The 17,775-nt window shown below is 48.6% G+C and overlaps 1 protein-coding gene across 3 annotated transcripts in view; it reads left to right on the top strand.

Annotated features, from left to right (window-relative positions):
- FUBP3 (far upstream element binding protein 3) overlaps positions 1-14,075 on the top strand; it is a 39,139-nt gene extending 25,064 nt beyond the window's left edge. For 2 of the 3 annotated variants that reach the window (XM_030231251.2, XM_030231252.2), the window contains exons 13-19: positions 1,002-1,143; positions 5,706-5,866; positions 6,542-6,615; positions 7,097-7,173; positions 10,826-10,897; positions 11,599-11,726; positions 12,718-14,075. In XM_030231251.2, the coding sequence (XP_030087111.1) occupies positions 1,002-1,143; positions 5,706-5,866; positions 6,542-6,615; positions 7,097-7,173; positions 10,826-10,897; positions 11,599-11,726; positions 12,718-12,726 (663 nt within the window). In that variant the 3' untranslated portion in view covers positions 12,727-14,075. The remainder of the gene's footprint in view (positions 1-1,001; positions 1,144-5,705; positions 5,867-6,541; positions 6,616-7,096; positions 7,174-10,825; positions 10,898-11,598; positions 11,727-12,717) is intronic. The other variant, XM_030231253.2, reaches the window with a different exon arrangement.
- Positions 14,076-17,775: the final 3,700 nt, after the last annotated feature.

The raw sequence follows: 17,775 nt of genomic DNA, 5'->3' as shown, positions 1-17,775 counted from the left end.
CTTAATGTGATGTGGGCTAACTGAACTCTAGGAAGGTCTTCTATTCCCAGGCCTATGAGGCATCATTATATAATGCTCCACATCAATTTCCTGTTTAATTGTTAAGTTTGGAAACAGTGACCTGATGGAATGGAGTCCATCAGCATCAGACAGTGGCTGGGGGCTCTGTTAGACAGCAGAGCCCTGCCAGTGCTCAGTGGTGCCTCATCTTCAGACTCCAGCCCTTTGATCTGATGGAGGCACAGGAAAGTGCTGAGTGCTCAGGTATTGTGTCACTGTGCTCTAAGACACACCAACATTGCATTACACAAGAGCAAGAAAGGTGAAGTACTAGGGCAGACTCTTGAAGGGTGTTTTATATTCCCTTTGCATTATGAGGAATTAAAGCTTTAGGCCATTTCAGAAACCAGAGCATAACTTGTTCAGCAAGGTCTGTAATTTGTCCATCTTGAGATCTCTTCTAGCCCCAATACCTGGTTTGAATACTTGGTTTCATAACTTGCTGTAGTGATTCACTTAAATATTGTGGTCTGTCATGATAGCCTCTGACTGCCCGTAGCATTTGCTTTTGGAAAAATCACTTACCCAAAATGGTTATGTCCTTTAAGTGTCTTTGAACTTAGAAGCTTCCTTTGGAAGTTTTGGAAAATGTGCATTTCTGCTGAGTAATTCCAGCAGGGTGCTGATTGAAAGGGTTGGAAAGCAACTTTTGTGTGGGTCAGTGCCAAGATCCATTGTTTGCTCTAAAGAGACCCCCCCATCACAAACTGAAAGTCCTTTAGTAGTTGATGCTTATTTATAGGTTTATTTCAGCAGATGTAAAGTCTGTAACCTACATGACTTGGCATCATTCTAAACCTTGACTGTGAAGCTGAGGTCCAAGAATATCTCAATTCATTGCCATTGATTATGATGCAGTTTAACTGACCTGGCTTTATTTTCTTGTTGATGTGCATTGGTGCCAGCATAAAGACACTGATGCACATGTTTTGCCTTCTAAGGAACGAGATGGCTTTGGAAACTTGGCTGTTGCCAGAGGAAGAGGGCGTGGCCGTGGGGACTGGAGTGTTGGAGCACCTGGGGGCGTGCAGGAAATCACCTACACTGTTCCAGCTGACAAATGTGGCCTTGTTATAGGCAAAGGTGGGTTTGGTGGCTCCAAATACCACAGCTTGCAATCCTTCTCTCTCAGGATGGTCATGTTCTTACTGCCTAACAGTGAAGCTTTGGGGTTTTCTGTGATTGTAGTGTTTAGTGCCTGGTGAATGCAGCATAGGAATAAGCTGTTAAGTGCTTGTGGTTGTTGTCTTTGTGGTGTTCTCACTCATAATTGTGTTGTTGTTCACAAGCTGTAAGAGAGGCTCTTAATGCAGAGTTGTCAAATAAGCTTGTTTTATAACAAGCAGCTGGCTGAGAAAAGGCAGGTTCATTTGTGGAGTCTTTTTTCAGAGAATTCGTTTGAAGGACGCTTTATCAGGGACAAGCAGAACAGTCATTTCATGGTGCTGGATTTCTGTGTGTGAGGAAATGGAAGGTCTCTGAGTGTGCTAATAACAGAAGCTGCTTCCAGCCCCTGAAGTGTGTGATGAATGAAGTGAAGTAGGAGGATTTCTCTGCCTCTGCTGGTACCTGACCTGGCACAGAAGCCTGGTGCACCTTGTGCCACTTGGCTGAGCGTGTTCACTGCCAGGGAGGCCCCTTGGCTGCTTGGCCAGTGGATCTCTCCATGCTTAGGAGATGGATGAGGAGTCATCCTCTCAATCAGGACAGCCCTGTAATGGTTATGAAACTGAGCATCAGCAGCAGACTCAATTTGTCATAGAGCAGGAGCAGTACATGGGGCAGTGGCAAGACTCAGGGTAGAGCCAGGAGCAGACAAGCTCTCTAGCTCTGAACTGCTGTGATGTGTCTGAGCTAATGCACTGACCTATCTAAGGCAGTGTTTCATTTTTCTATCTGCTTATTTCAGAAAGAATGACATATGCCTGAACTAGTATTTAAGTAATCACAGCTGGCTTTCAGCCTCAGCAGAGAATAGAATAGGAATAGATAAGCTACAGCAGAAAAGGAGGCAGAGACTTGAGGGCATTGGGCCAAGTTTCAGTGGCTTTGAGTGTTCCTGGCAGGAGGCAGCTTGTGGTGAGACTTCTTGTGGCCTCTTTCCCTCCTGCACATCCCTGCTGTTCCCTGCCATGGGCCTGTCCCCACAGCACCCTGAGCTCCTGCCCTCTTGGATGACGAGGGACATGGGCAGGTCAGCCCTGTAGCTGCAGTTGTTTTCAGATGATGTCTTTTGCCACAAGCCTGTTCACAAACCTGAAAACTTTTTTTCAGTATGAAAAACCACCTGCTTTCCCCATTATGCAGAAATTGCAGTGATTATGCTTGTCCTCACTGAGCAGTCCAGTTGGCCAAAAGATCAAGCAAAGTAAATTTTAAGCCCACGAGTGAGACTTACATGTACAGAAAAATCAAATTATAATGAAACTTTATTGCTGTATCCATTAGTCATCTTTAATAAAGGATCAGAAAAGGTCACTTGTTGTTCAGCAGTGCACTGAAGTGGAGCATTTGTGACTGCAGAGAGCACTGTGTGCTGAAAAGATAAATGCAGGTAGTGGAGTGAATGTCCCAGCATTCAAGTGCAAGGCCTGGCACAGCCTCACTGGGGGGTGAAGGGTGGCTTTTTACCTTTGTTTCCACAACAGCAAAATAGGGATTCTTACTTGGCCAGATCAGAAGCTTTCTGGAGTGACTAATTACTAGTTGTATGGTGATTTGAGTGCTGGTAGCATTGTAATACCACCTTGTAATCGGTGTTCTCACAGTGCCTGTGCTCTTAGGCTGCTGCAGCCTTCACTTTTGTCAAGTGAGTGATGGCTGTAGCGCTGCCTTTTGGGGTCTGGACCAGCATGGTTGTGCTGCACTCTCCACACATTGATGCAAGACAGGCAGTTCTTGTTATTTCCACCCCTGCTGCCTGTGGGGCAGTGCAGGGCAGAGGGGATCTTAGTGGGGCTTTCTTAACAGTGACCAATTACAAAACCTTTGCACTCCCTGATGGTTTCTGAGCAGTTTCCAGCTGCTGGGTGTTTTTCTTTGCTGTGATACAGGATGGGGCTGTTGGCCTTCTCTGTAAAATCTGGCTGAGGACTCTGGGCCATCAGCTTGGTCTCAAGATCAGCACCCAAGCAAAGAGTGCTGCCCTGGGCGCCCAGGTGTGGTGTGTGTGATCTGACCTGGTTACTGCTCCTGTGCTCCCAGCTCCATGTGACCCCTTCAGAAGCAGGGAAAAGAGGGAGGCTGGGAAGTTTCTCAGCTCAATTTCTGCAGCATACTGACTGAAGACCTGGTGCCTTTTTCTTGTGGACATCTCAGCTTGGGAGCATGAGCTTTTAGGAGTTGGCCTGCAGATCCTGTGCATGGCTTTTTCCCCCAGAGGGTGGGAAGGTGCAGCTTTTCTTTCCCCAAGGCCCTGAGGAAGGGTGGAGGCGAGCACCATACACATGTCAAAGTCTGTCTGTGTTTGGTGGTGCTTGGAAACAGCCTCCGACTCCCTGGGCCCCCCTGGATTTCCATGATAAATACAGCAACCCTGACAGATACCGTGGCCGGCCTGGCTCTTGTCAGCCCGGCCTTTGAGCAGGTTTGATTAATTGCTTTAGCATTTCACATCCAGCCGGGAGGCCACTCCTGGCTCGCTCCTGCCCCCCATCAGGTGGAAGAATGGAGGGGATGAATGCTCTATAGACAGCCACCATGTGCCCAGCAGTCACCTCGCCGTGGGGAGGAGATTCCTTCCGGCACCGCGGCTGCGTCACGGCGTTTGCATCCTCTGGAGGGTGGCTTGGCTGGGAGGGAGCACTTCCACATGTACCAGGCTGCAAGGGGAAGGGGACGAGGGCATTGAGTCCTTCTGGAGTGGGGGTAAAGCTTGCAGTCTCCTACCAAAGCTGGAGAGGCAGCTGACTTAATTCTGCTGTGTGGTGTAGGAGGGAGCTGCTGTAGAAACAGGCCCAACAACCACAGGCTTGGTGCTGAATGCTAAATGGGGCAATGATTTGAAATCTGTATTCTCCTTGCTTCCAGTTTGAGAATGCTTCGATTTTTAATCCCCTTTTGGAAGGAGAAACTAGTCTGCAGTGCAAGTAGCAACCTCTGGTTGTGCCTCTGTCACCCAGTAAAGAAGTTGTGCCACTCCTTCAAATTGTGTTGCCTGAAAGGGTCCTCTGTTTTCCCTAAGCAGATGAAATGGCTGTTGATTCAGATCTCACCTCGATATGTAAAAACCAGAGCTTCAAACAAATCTGCATCAGACAAAAGCATGACACACAAAAAAAACCTTCTTGGTTTTGAAACTTCATCTTACTCCTTTCCCATGCTTGACTGAAAGTAAGTGGGTTGGCTTTTGGCTGCACAGTACAATCCCTGTTGTCTGCCCAGGGATGTGACATGATTATCTTTTGTTAAATGCATCTTCAAAAATTCATTTAGAAAGAGTTAATTGCCCTTTGGCAACTTTTCCTCCTCCCTTCCCCAAGAAGGCTTTAAAATGTTAAAAAGGTCACGAGTCCATTACAATGAAATGAACAAGTGTCTGCAACATCCACAGTTTGTTTTGAAATTGTGCTGGATGTATAGAGATGGAAATGTGAGCAAAATTGAGGCGTTTATTTTTGGAGGCTCTTTTTAATGAAAACCAAACAAAAATCTCTGGTTAGTTTCCTTTGCTCTCTGTGCTGCTTGCTCTCTGTCCTTTGAGCTGGTGATTTTTTGGTTTGTGATTTAAAACTTGTAAAACCCCTTCCTTCCCCACACCCTTTAATTTCTCCAGTTGAGTGGAGCTGGTCTGTAAGTTGTGTGAGCTTCCAAAAGAAGAATTGAACCATTGTAACATTGGCTGAGGCTTTTGTTAAGCAAATTTCATGAAGAGACCAGGACCTAGCAGGTCTTGAGGAAATCAGATCCACTTTGACTGGCCCTGCTGCATCCTGCTGGAAGCACTCCTGTGCTCTTGTGCATCCAGATGGCAAACGAGCCAGACATGTTCACTGCATGCCCAGCTAACTCTGACATAGCAGGAGACAGCCTGGAATCGTGTGCTGCCATGGCTGTGGAGGGATGTGTGGCTGCAGGGTGAATAGCAAACCTTGTAAGCAGAGGCTGCTCTAAGGCAATAACCTATCAAACAGCTCGTGTTTGGGAAAAGGCTTAAGCTTTGTTATGTGGCTGGTGGCTTTTTGCCTTAGTGATGGAAAAAAAGAAGAAAAACCAGCATGTTTAGATTGCAGGTGACCTTCACTTCCTAGAGGATTTGAGCAGCTATGCAAAAGTAATGGAATTCAGTCAGTGCAGGTTTTGCATCTGGTTTTGTCAAAGTGTATCCCAGTCCTGCTGCATCTTGTTGGGAGCCTGGCAGTGGGCACTTAGCAGGGGATGTGTGTTCTTTAAGCAGCATCATCCATGACCCCAAAAACTGTTAGGGTAGCTCAAGATTTCAGGTTATGCTTGTGAAGTAGATTAAAGGAGCAGCAGGAGCTCAGGTACTGCAGTTTCTTTTGCTGTTGCCATCCTCAGCCCACCTCTCCTGAGGCACACAGAAGGTGACTGAAACTGTAATCCATTCCCAGGACCTGACTTTGATATGATTTTATGGAAAAAGCTGCTGAATATCCCTCCTAATGTCTTGGCTTTCTTCTCTTCAGGTGGTGAGAACATCAAGAGCATAAATCAGCAGTCAGGAGCACACGTGGAGCTGCAGAGAAACCCACCCCCAAACACAGACCCTGGTGTAAGAATATTCACAATCAGAGGGGTCCCCCAGCAAATCGAGCTCGCTAGACATCTCATAGATGAGAAAGTTGGGGTAAGTTCCACCTCTGCTCTCTTGCTCTGTCCCTTTCAGACATGCTGCTGTCACTCTTGGGTTCATGTAGGCCTGGACTCACAGGATGGCACAGAATGCACGTGCTTGCGTTGTTCAGCTTCAGAACCATTTGCCTCTTAGCAGCTGGCTTGAACTTGATGGCCCTCCAGCATCCATTTGGTTAATTTTTGCTATGGTCCCAGAAGGATTTGACTGTTGACATAATCCTGGGTAGTGTATACAGCTATATGAGAGGGAAGAACAGCAGTAATAAGGTATGAAAAGGCTGTCAAAGGAGATTTTTGAAAGGGAGACAATAGTGTCACTGTGTGAGAATGACAGTCCTGGCAGCATCATCCTGAAAGTAAAACACTCAACTTGCTCTGTAAGTTCAGGATGACTTATCTTACACTTTATGCAGTGCTGTGGTATTGAGGCTTAATAAAGTCAGTACTACTGAATGAGGAGACTTTGGTAAAAAAGTATGGAAAATACTGAATTGGGGCATGGCAAAGCTGAAAAGCTGCCTTCATGCTGAATTGAGAGGAGAAGGCTTGACACCAACCTCAGGATCCATGTGTCCCAGGCTGTCTTCTCTCCTTTCTTACTACTCATAGTAGCTGCCTCCACCCTGTACTTGGAGCTGGCATTAAATATTTGTGGATTCTGTGACAGGGTACCAGCATGGGTGGACCTGGAGGATTTGGTCAAAGTCCCTTCAGCCAAGCACCTGCTACACCTCATCAAAAGTAAGCTGCTGCATCTCCTCACCTGTGGGCTGGGGGAATGGCTGGGAGCTAGAAAGTGCTGGGAGAAGGGTTGGAGGGCCCTGAAGGGGTGGGGTATGAGTGGAGCCTTTTAAAGATTGAGCATTCAGAAGCAAAAGCAAGTGAGCTTAATGCTTTAAGCTTGACTACAGGAAAGATTTCATCTGTTAAGTGATGCACAGGTAGGTATTGGCATCTCCAAAATTCCTGTCTCTAGTGCAGTGAGAGCATGGAAAGAAGCCTGAACTGCATAGAGCACAAGGAGTGCTGTTCAGTGTGATGTATCTTCACCTTGGCTTCATGAACAGATTGATACCAAGGCAGGACATAGCAGTTCACACCTGCACAGCTTTCCTTTTGCTCCCATGTTGCCTGTTTGATCAGCAGCTGCTAAGTGACAACTTCTCTGTGGCTTGGTAAGTATTTTATTGTCTACTTGAGCATGGCTTTTTGTCCTCTGCAGTGGTCCTCAGGCGTTCGTGACACAGGGCTGGGGCAGCACCTACCAGACGTGGCAGCAGCCTGGACAGCAAGTCCCAAGTAAGTACCAGGACCTGGAGAAGGGTTGGTGTTCCCTTTGCAGCCTCTGCTTCGTGCCTGCAAAAGGCAGGTTCGGCCATGAGACCACGTGTGTGAAAACAGCAGAACAATTTCCTGAGCAGGAGAGGTGTGTGGAGGCACGTGGTGCTGGTTGAGCTCAGAACAAGCTAAAGGACATGGAAAACTTTTGCTTTTTGTGTTGCAAGTGCTTCTCGCCTCTTTCTGCTCTTTGGGTAGAAACTTAGTCCTTACTGTCTGTTCCTCTCTTAACAAAAACATTCCTGCCTGTGGCTCTCTTCTCCCAGGATTCTCCAGGCAAGCACTTGCTAACCACACTTCCCCCTAACAGGTGCTGAGCCCTCCCATCTCTTTGTTCTTGACCTTATAATTTCTTGCTTATTTTCTTATTTAATTGTTCCTTACAAACTTTTCTCCGTGTTCAAATTCCAGACTGATGGAACAACAGGGGAGAGGGATGCAGGAAATGGGAGGAAGGTTAGGGAGGGCTCCTGTACTGGTCATTTCTTCCTGAAAGTCTGAGTCAAAATTGAGCAGTTTGGAATGGCCTTTTCAGAATAATTCTAGTAGTAAATGCTGATGGTGATGCTGTAGCTGCATCATCCTGTATCTCTAACAGCTGAGGAATGGTTTGCCCTGAACAGAGCAGATTCATGTCTGCTTGGTAATCTCAAAGCTCATGTGATGATGGTAATGCCCAAAGGACCTTAGCAGTCACAGTATTTTAAGAAATACAATTTTTTTAATTGTCTGGTCTCATTAAACTAAACCTAAGCACCAAAAGGTGTGTGGAGGGCTAATTTTAAAAGTGGTTTAATGGCAGAAGCTTTTCACTGCTAAGGCTGATTTAGCAGTGAAGCAGATTTTGAATTTTGGTATAAATTCCTGCCCTTTGCAGTGCCTGAGGTAGAGGAATCATTGCAGGGACAATGCCTGCAATTGCACTTGTGATTTCCTGTAACACTGATCACCTTTGAGTGTTTATGACATTGTGAATATGTGAAATTTAGAAATCTCAGTGCTGCTTTGTTAACTTCTGAAATGTGTGCTGTGGTGGCACATGGGGACCTTGCATGGGAAGTGTGTGTTAAACTCTGGATGAGTCCTCCCTCTTAGCAGTTACAACCAGAGATGATGACTTTCCCTTTGAGCTCAAGGGTCTTGGAGAAGGTTGGCAGTTGTTCTGGTTTCAGCACATTAAAATGCAGTGTTGGGCTTCAGTGGACTTTTCTTGTGTATAGGAGTGGAATAGTATGGTACTGAAGAAGAGTTTTTTCTCACTAACTTGTTTTACAGGAAAAATTGTTACTCTGCTCCTTTGCTTTGCAACCACAAGGGCTCTGAACTTCCCTGAGCTTTGGGAAGCAGAGTAGTCAATGCAGCAGGGAAAGCTGCACAAAATTATTTAACTTTTATCTTCCATAGTGTCTTGGAAGAAATGCTTACAAAACTGCATTGCTCTTTGCCTTGTAAGATGCCGTTAGAAACTCACCTTGGTAACTTCGTTTCTTCCTCACCCTCCTGAAATATCCCCTCATGCTACCCACCAGTCGCTGGGGAAAGAAGAATCTCCCTTCCTGCAGCAGATAATCATTTTTCAGGCTCACCCCTCCTGGCTTTGGAGCCTGGTGTAGGAAGCACAGCCCCCTTGAGCCCCCTGATCACCAATAATGCAGCTCATACTCCAGTGCAGTTTTGCACTGTCAGGTTTCAGGTAGCTCCCAAAACCCCTGGAGCTTCATGCCTTGCCATTGTCCTTCCCCATGTGGGTTTAGTCCCACACTCTCCTGCCCTTTGGAGGCAGGTGTTTTATTTCTGCAGCTGAACCTGATGGAAGATGTTGGCTCTCTAGTTCCATGTGTGCTTAGGATGCTCCCTGTTCCTGTTTGCACACTGAAGGCAGGCTGAGGAGAGAGAACACACACATAATGCTCTAAGAACCCTCACCACTCTTCTCTGCTGCAGTGGTGCCCAGGTGGAGCTCACCAAGGCCTAGGAGGATTGTTGTAAGAAATAGGTAAATACCTGCTTTTGCAACTTTTAATGTGAAAACAGCCTTGTGCAGGGTCCCTGGCCGGAGTGCTGCAGCCTGTGTGTCACAGCTCTGTCAGTCCTGTCACAGCGTCCTGGGGACAGCCTCCCTCGAGTGCCCTCCTTGTGGGAGGAGGGGCAGACCCCCACCCCCTACACATGTATTTAGATTTTAATTACTTCCCCCATCTTAAATAAATTAACTGGCTGGGGAAACATTTTGCTGTGAAATGCATTTAGCTGCGTGTCCTTTCAGCCTGCTGTGGACTGTAATTCTCCGAGAAGAAAAGGCATTGAAGGAGGTCCTTTGTTGGCATTAGCAGGTGGACAGTTGAGGCAGCCTTGACCTCTGCCAGAAAAGGTCCTGACTTGTAGCGTTGGTCAAGTCTTTTAACCCGCTTTTATGCCCCTGGACAGGACACTGCTGCCCTGTTCCCTCCACCCACTTCACACTTGCAGTGTATTATTTTCCCCCTTCCCCCCACTTCAAAGCCCCCCTCGGGCCGGCGTCGGGGCTGGGCTGCGCACGGAGCTGGGATGGGATGGGAAGAGCTCTGCTCCACCCGTGTCCTCTGTCCTTGCCTCTCTCCTTGTCCCCAGTGCCTTGTGCTCCCATCTCCTGCTGTGCCTCTCTGCAGCTCCCAGTTGCTGTGTTTGCTGCTGCTCTGTCCTGTGTCTCACTGAGTGCTCTGTGCTCCCACTGGGGTCCAGGGAAATGTGGGAAGGGCAGGTATCCTTCCCTGGCCTGGCTGGCCTGGCTCTCCCTGCTGTGGTACTTGGATGTGCTGGGTTGAAGGTGTCTTAGTGCTTCAAAGATGGGGGATCTGTGCTGGGTGGAGCCCCATGTCTGGGATCTGTGAGGAGATGCTGGCACTGCTTCCCTTGGAGCAGTGTTGGAGTCTGGAGATGACACCATGAGGCAGCTGTGGTGGTTTGGGATGTCGTGGCTGCCTCTTCAGTGATGCCTGGGCTGTGCCCCCTGGCCAGTGGAGCTGGCTGTGCCCCCTGGCCAGTGGAGCTGGCTGTGCCCCCTGGCCAGTGGAGCTGGCTGTGTCCTGTGCAGGGCTCACAGCACTTTGAGGAGTCGGGAGCTGAGTGGCTGCCCCAGAGTTGTGCAGGTCGTGCTGTGGAGGCTCGTCTGTTGCAGGGTGTATGGAGGGGCATTGCTCACAGGGGTCCCTCAGCTCTGCTCCTCTGAGAAGAGCAGGGGTGAAGGATGCAGCCCCTGAGAAACAAGTGAGGTGACTCAAAATATGGCTGTTCCCTTGACAGCTCTGTGGAGGTGACACATCTCAGCTGTGTCAGGTGTCTCAGCTCTCCTGCACTGAGTGCAAGCAGACTGGGCAGCTCCCAGTCATGTGCTTTGGCCTGAGCAGGTCCCAGCAGGATGACATTTGGCTTCATGCCCTTCAGCAGATGAGGTGAGATCAGGAACTCAAGCTTTTCTGAAGATGCCCAACACTGTAGAAAAGTGGAAGCTGAAGTGTCAAGTCTGGGCAGCTGTGGTAGACCCAGGGCCTGTCTAGTGGAGAGGTAGATGTCACTGGCTGGAAACTGTCACCTGTTCCATACTGACGTGCCCCTTGTTGTCATCTTTGCACAGGCCAACAGAGCCAGCAGCAGAACAGCCATCCCGATTACAGCAAAGCATGGGAGGAGTATTTCAAAAAACAGAGTGAGTGAAACAGGCTTACTGGAGATGAATCAGCTCTTGTCACAAGGAGTTAACTCTAATCTGATGACTTGCATCTCCATCCCTGCCGTTTTTAGCTTCCAGTCCTTTGCAGATGCCCTGTGGCCCTGCCCTGTTGGTGATGGTGCATGTAGTGCTCCCACGGAAAGCTCTCGGTTGTGCTGTCGCGTCTCGGGGGAGCAGCTCCCGCTGAGCCCCGGGCCCCTCGTGCCCACGCTTGCAGCCAGCCTGCCTGGGGAAGCACAGAGCATGCAGGAACTGCTGCTGGCAAAACCCAGGAAGCTGGAGCTGGGTTGTGAGAGGGTAGGAGAGCTCATGGAAGGTCACAGGCCTGGCTCTCTGCCGTGTTACGGAGTGCATGATCCCGACCTCTGGACTTGCTTTGACATGGAGCTGCTGGAGGCTTTGTGCCTTTGAGGATGAGGGGTGTGCAGGCTGTCAGCCTGTCCCTGCAGCTGCAGGAACGCTCTGGGTGCTTTCTGCCTGCTATTGGCTTGTCGCTCACAGTCCAGCTTGGAGCCCATCCTGCCATCCCACGCAGCGGAGCTGGTGTCGCTCTGTCAGGTGTCTGCAGCAGCTGGAAGGGGGCTGGCTCTTCATTAAGCTTGGCAAAAGGAGATCCTAAGCCTGGCCTTGGACTTCTGGAATTGCTTATCTCTTCCTTTTTTCTTCTTTCCCTCCAGGTCATGCTGCCAGTGCTGCTTCTCAGGCAAGTTCCCAGCCGGACTACACGATGGCTTGGGCAGAGTATTACAGACAGCAGGCTGCCTACTATGGGCAGACACTAGGGCAGGCTCAGGCCCACAGCCAGGTCTGTATTCACCTTCCCCAAACCCCTCTGCTCCTTCTCTTCGGCAATTGGGTATATTGGCCTTGCCCTAGTGTAGGGACTCTGCTTCAGGCTCACACGGTGAAGCAGAGATGTTTTGTGGCTGAGGAAGTGATTACAGAAGCGTTGCCTCAACATCAAAGTCTTATTTTCGTGCACAGGGTGGGTGAGGGGTTTTTTGGGAGAGGACTGGGAGGTTATTTGTTTCTCCTGGGAGCCTTTCCTTATAGTGCCCAGGCAGTTGTTTGACTTTGGGGAATTAAAGTAAAAGGAAAGATGAAGCCAGGCTGGTGAGGCAGCACAGCCCTGACACATCCCAGAATTGGGAGTGCAAGCACTGCCTTTTCTTGTGCTGGGACAGGAGCTGTGTGCTGCTCATCCTGTCCCAAAAGAGACCAAAACCATTGAAAAATAGTTTGTATTAACCTGGTTTTGAATGAAATCTCCCCTCAGCTGTCACTCAGTGCACCAGAGAGTTGTGTGAGATTTATCCTAATCATGCTCGCTGCTTCATGGAGCAAACAAAGCGGCAGAAAGTTTGTGCAAAGCACAGGGGCACTTTGCTGGGTCTGACACTTGTCCCCACAGCTCCACATTTAGCTCTGGCTCCAGGAGCGGAGGCTGCTGTGGATGCCAGCCCCCAGCAGCTGCTCTCCCCAGCGAGGTGGAGCCGGCGCTCGCCGCGGGCGCTGGCCAAGTGTGACCTGGACGCGGTGATGATGAAAGGGCTTCTCTTCATTCCTCCCTGAGCCTGCCCTGCTAGAGAGAGAGATCTTGTTTGGTGAGGGCAGGAGAGCTCTGGGACAGCGTTAGGGCAGAGGGCTCTGGTGGCAGCTCAGAGCAACCTTTGAGCTCTGTTTCCCGCTCAGCTGCAGTGGGGACAGACCTGTGTTGGGGAGGAGGGTTCGGCAGCTTGGATAATTTCCTGCTGCTCAGTAACTTTTCCTTTTCTCTCCTCTCTCTTTCTTTCCAGGAGCAGTAGAACAACGTCCTCGTGGCAATTTTTTTTCCTTGGAATCGTTGTGGAAGAAAACCTTTTTGTAACAGAGGTTTCTAGATTTGCAACATTTTGATGAAGACTTTTCTGTTTGTGAAACACTAGCTGTAGGATAATCTATACTGAACTTTTCTAAGAATCAGGAACAATTAGTAATGTACTAAACGTATGGACATGCTGGTAATTTTGTTTCCAAATTTATATTAAAAAACCTCCGGGATTCTTTTTGGAGAGAAGCCAGAGAATTTGCAGGCACCAAAACGTACCCCAGAGCTGTGACATTTCAACATGTGGGTTTTTTGTGTGTTTTTTTTTTTCCTTTTAATTTTCAATCTTTTCTGTTGGAACAGAAAGAGTGGCTTGGAAGTCTTAGGTGGTATGTAACAAATCTTAAAAAGAAAAAAAAAATTAAACAGTATTTAAATATTCTTAAATATGTAAATTCATTAAATGTTTTACTTCTAATTTCTTGTATCTTGGCTGTCTTTGATTTTATTGCATTTTTAAAAAACTGAACTATGATATGTATTGTAATTAATGATATGATTTCTGTATTTGAAACAGTTACTGTTTGCAAGTTGGGGGGGCATTTTGTAGGGTTTGTATAATTTCTAGAGTCTAAAGGGGTAATATAAAAACGTGTTAATTTTTTAGCAATACATGTTTTCATGTCTCCATTGCTAGTTGCATTTATGTATCTAAGACCTCCAAGCTTGTTAAAAAAAAGAAAAACAAAAAAAAAGAAAAGAAAAAAAACTTCTTCTATGCTCTCAGAAATATAAATACTGTTATTTTTAATATTAAAATGAATCTGCTATTAGTACCTTTAACAAACACTGTGGAACATAAAACCGTATAAAAGGTAGTAACTATTTTTTAATTCCAAGGTGTTTTCTGCTTTTTCATTTCTTTTAAATATTTTCTTATCTAATATTTGTCAAATTACCTAGAGAAATAAATGAATCTAGTATTAACCACAGTATGCGCTAAATAATTTTGATTTAATAAAAGGGATAATATGATTTCTGATGTTTACTGTAGTGTTTCTTGTACAGATAACAGTGTATTTTTAAAGGAAAAACGGAATTGAAGCTATTTTTTCTTGCATTTTTAATTGCCCTGCGGGACATTCCGTTTTTAAATGTACTGAATTTACTGTTCTTGGGTTCTTTCCTTATTTTTCCTTATGCTTGAAATGTCTAACTATAAAGAACCACGATTGGATAATGTTGAGCATGGTGTTAAAAAAAAAAAGTGTTCTTTTTATTTGACTGACAGTTGCATTTTACACTCTATATAATAAAATTTCCACAAGGTGTCTTGTGGGCCAAGTATTTCCCGTCTCTTGGACTCCGTTGTTCCCGGCTCCTCGCGCTGCGTCCCGGAGAGTTTGGGGCGGTCACTGAGGGCAGCATCAGCTTTAATTCCTGAGAAACTCTGTCCCTGTCACATCCCCCTGGTGCTGTTCTGGAGAAACTCTGTCCCTGTCACATCCCCCTGGTGCTGTGACACCGAGGATTCCATGGAAGTTTCTGTGTTTGCTGCTGTTTGGGCCAGAAGGGTCCCAGCATGTTCTGTGTTAACACCAGGAGGTTTCCTCTGCAGCCCTGTAAGGCTTTTACTGCTGAGGAGTTGGCAGCCCCTGGTTTTAAGGCTCTGGACTTGTTGCTCTTCCCCAGCGTTGTGGCTGAATCCATCAGGATCTGTCCCTGCACGGGTGTTGCTGGAGCAGCACTGAGGAGAGGGATGGGAGGGACGTGGCTCCGGCTATTCTCAGATGTGTTGAGGGCATTAGTTGTGCCCAGGCCAAGTCTGGCAATAACTGCAGCTCCTTCAGGGATCCCTTTCTTGTAAAATGTGAGTTTTGAGCTCCTCCAGCCTCAGGCAGCTCCGTGCCCTGCTCCCAGGCAGCCGTGGGGGTTTACGACGGGGGAAGGGAGGAAAGAAGATCCCATCTGCAAAACCAGGAGGGGGAGGCACATTGAGAGCCGGAAGAAAAGGAGATGTAGCATCTCTAAATATACCTCCAGAGAATCAAGAGAGACATTGAAAGATGGGATAGTAAAAGCCACTTGGAAAGAGGGGAGAGGGGGGAAAAAATGGCTAGAGGAGGGCATAAAGGCTGCTGATGGGAATTGGGAGCGGGCATTACCGAGAAGACTTCCTTCTAATTCATCTTCCAAGCTCTGTGCCAAAACAGCATTTGGCATGGTTCACAGGGAGCAATTGTGTGATAATGAACCCTAAGGTGTCCCTTAATTGAAGACTGAGGATTACAGATTGTGCCAATAGTCGTAAATGGCGCAGGATTGTGGGAGGATGCATTTTCTTAAATGTATCTGTAAGTACAGATGAGTGAGTCTCCCCAGTGAAATGCCCCTACTATAAATTATGGAAATATCTCTTTCTGATGCAACCTTTTATTGAGGGGGTGGGGCAGCAGCACAAGAAATAGTTTGCAAGCCTTTGAAATTTGGCCTGTCATTAAGATGGTGCCTGCAAAGCTGGGGTTTCATCAGCAGTCTGGTGTCCTGGAAGGATGAAGTGCTTGAAACGTTCCCAAGTTCACTGATTTGTTTTCCATTATTGCTGCCTGCTCTGGGCAGAGAGGCCACGGATGTTGAACTGTTGTGAGCCTGTGAGGGGCTGGAGAGGGGCAGGGTTTGAGGCAGAGATGCCTCAGCATTTCATGAGGAGCTGGTGGCCTTTGGGTTCCTCCAAGGCCTCCTCCAGCCCTGCTGCTTTCCGGGTCTGTGGCCATGCAGGGTGCTCTGGGACTGCTCTGGTGGTCACTCCCAGCCCAGGGCTGGACAGCCCCCTCACCTTTCACTCTGGGGTCTGCAGACAGCTCCTCATGTCCTGGCTCAGGTGTGTGGTGCAGCCCAGAAGCTGCTGTGGTGCATTCAAAGCCAAGTCTTGGTGTCCAGGAGAGGAACCAAATCTCCTGCTCAGCTCTGGGCAAATTTAACCCCAGTTTAACGTGGATTAAGCCCTGGCTGCACTGGGTTTTGGGGCAGGGAGGGTTTGTCTGTACCTTTGTCAGGAACTGGAGCAGGAACAGTCCCTGAGGAGCTGGCAAGTGAGACACATTTGGGACTTTGGGGTCCAGGAATGGTGATGGGGATGGTGCAGCCTTTTCCTCCCCACAGGGAGCCAGAGCCCAGCACAGGGCCATGGCAGGACAGAACCCTGAAGGGCAGAGAGGTGATCCCATGAGAAGACCAGTTTGGGGAAGGCTCAACCTCCAGAGTGTGGCATTTGGGAAGAGAAGGACTGGAGTCAATGGCCCTGGCAGGAGGTGCCCAGCCCCTGTTCTTTCCTACCTTTGACAAAAATGCTCAGTCCCTCTCCAGAGTCCTTGGCTCAGGCACACGATGGCTCTGCTCCCCCAGAATGAATCCATCTCACTTCTGCCCAGCAGCACAGCTTTGCTGGGTGTGTGTGGGTGTCTGGACTGTGTCCCACAGGACTCCCCAAGCTGGCAGCACCCACCCCACTCTTCAGGCAGAGCCTGAATCCTGAGCAGACATAAACTGTGGTCTTTCTGCAAACCCTTCCTGAGCAGCAGCCCTAAAAACCCTAAAGCATCTCACTGAGTCCAGGATGACCCTGATGCGATCTTGTACTCTGTATTTGGTGAGCCTGAACAGGAACAGTGCTTTTAGGAGTGGGAAACTTTGAGATAGATTAAAATACTTTAATTTTGCATGATTTCAGAACAAGCTACATTATGGCCATTGTGAGTTAGACTGGAATTACTGCTGAAAGAGACAAGATGTGGGACCTTTCTCCCCTTCTCCAAGTATTAAATATTTAATTGCATTAAAGGAGTGCTGTATTTACAGTAATGGGCAGCATGGTCAGAGTGAGAGTTCCTGGTGTTTAACATGAAGCTTTCCAACAGGATTTGGATGTTCACAAGGTCCCACCTGCGCTGCTGCTTCTCCCCTAGACCCACCTGGTTCCTCCCACTCTCAGGGGGATTTTCAGGGTTGTTGGTGTTTGCAGGATTGTGGTGCAGGGTGAGAAATTGGAATCTTGCAGTGTCAGTGTATCCTGTCACACAGCACATGGGTGTTTAGTCCATGCAGGGAGCTGTTCATCCTTCACTTGCCTGGTTTGGAGGCTTTTTTCATTGGATTTGCTGTGGGTAGCAGCAGTGCAGGGTGCCTGTGGTAGGCAACGTTTCTCTGCTCTCATAAGGCTGGATAAGACACAAAAGAAACTTTCAAGAATTTTAATGGTGGAAATCAGCAGAAATTGGTGTTATGTGATGTGAAGATGAGTTGGAGAGCCACAGCTCCCGGGTCTGTTGGCAGGAGGAGAGAGTGGCTCCCGGAGCCAAGGGCAGTGGGAGAGCAGCGAGCCCCACCCGTGTCTGGGCGGCTCCTCAGCCGTTGCTGGGGATGGAGGAAGATGGCAGAGGGGAATTCCACCAGCCACCCCTGGGATGAAGGATTTGGGACAGAGGGTGTCAGATCTGCCCTGCCACTTCCCTCCAGGTCTGAGGCACCACGTACAGGGCAGGTGACCCAAAAAAGCATCTCTAGGGGTGATGTGGGGGCAGGTACCAACAGCCCCCCAGATTATCTTCCTACCCTGCCCCTTATCACTTGAGGAAATCCTATTTCAAGGCCACTCTAATGAAGCCTCTGATCTCTGCAGAGCCCGGCTTGCTCCCCTCTAATCCCGGCCGGGCCGGGGTGCAGGTGCCGCGGTCCCGGGGATTAGACGCTCCCTGCCCTTTGTGGGAGCCGTCACTCAGCGCGGCCTCCTTGTCCGGACCATTCGCCAGGGAATATTAAACTTTGCTGCGTGCAGTCGTTACAGGGGAGGCCGGAGCTGCTGCTCTGTTTGTTTTGGGGGAAATAGGGCTGGTGAAGGGCAGGAGCTGCCGGAGGACTCCTGAGCCCTCCGCTGGGGTCATCCGTTCGCCGGGCAGCGCCGTCCCCGTCACCCACCCCTGTCCTCCCGTGCCCGGGCTCGTCCAGCCCCGCGGCCCCGGCCCTGCGGCGCTGCCCAGCCCGGGAGCAG

This window comes from Serinus canaria, chromosome 17, assembly GCF_022539315.1.
Source record: "Serinus canaria isolate serCan28SL12 chromosome 17, serCan2020, whole genome shotgun sequence".
Lineage (NCBI taxonomy): Eukaryota > Metazoa > Chordata > Aves > Passeriformes > Fringillidae > Serinus > Serinus canaria.
The sequence above is the reverse complement of the archived record's forward strand: the minus strand, read 5'-3'. Positions and strand labels throughout refer to the sequence as shown.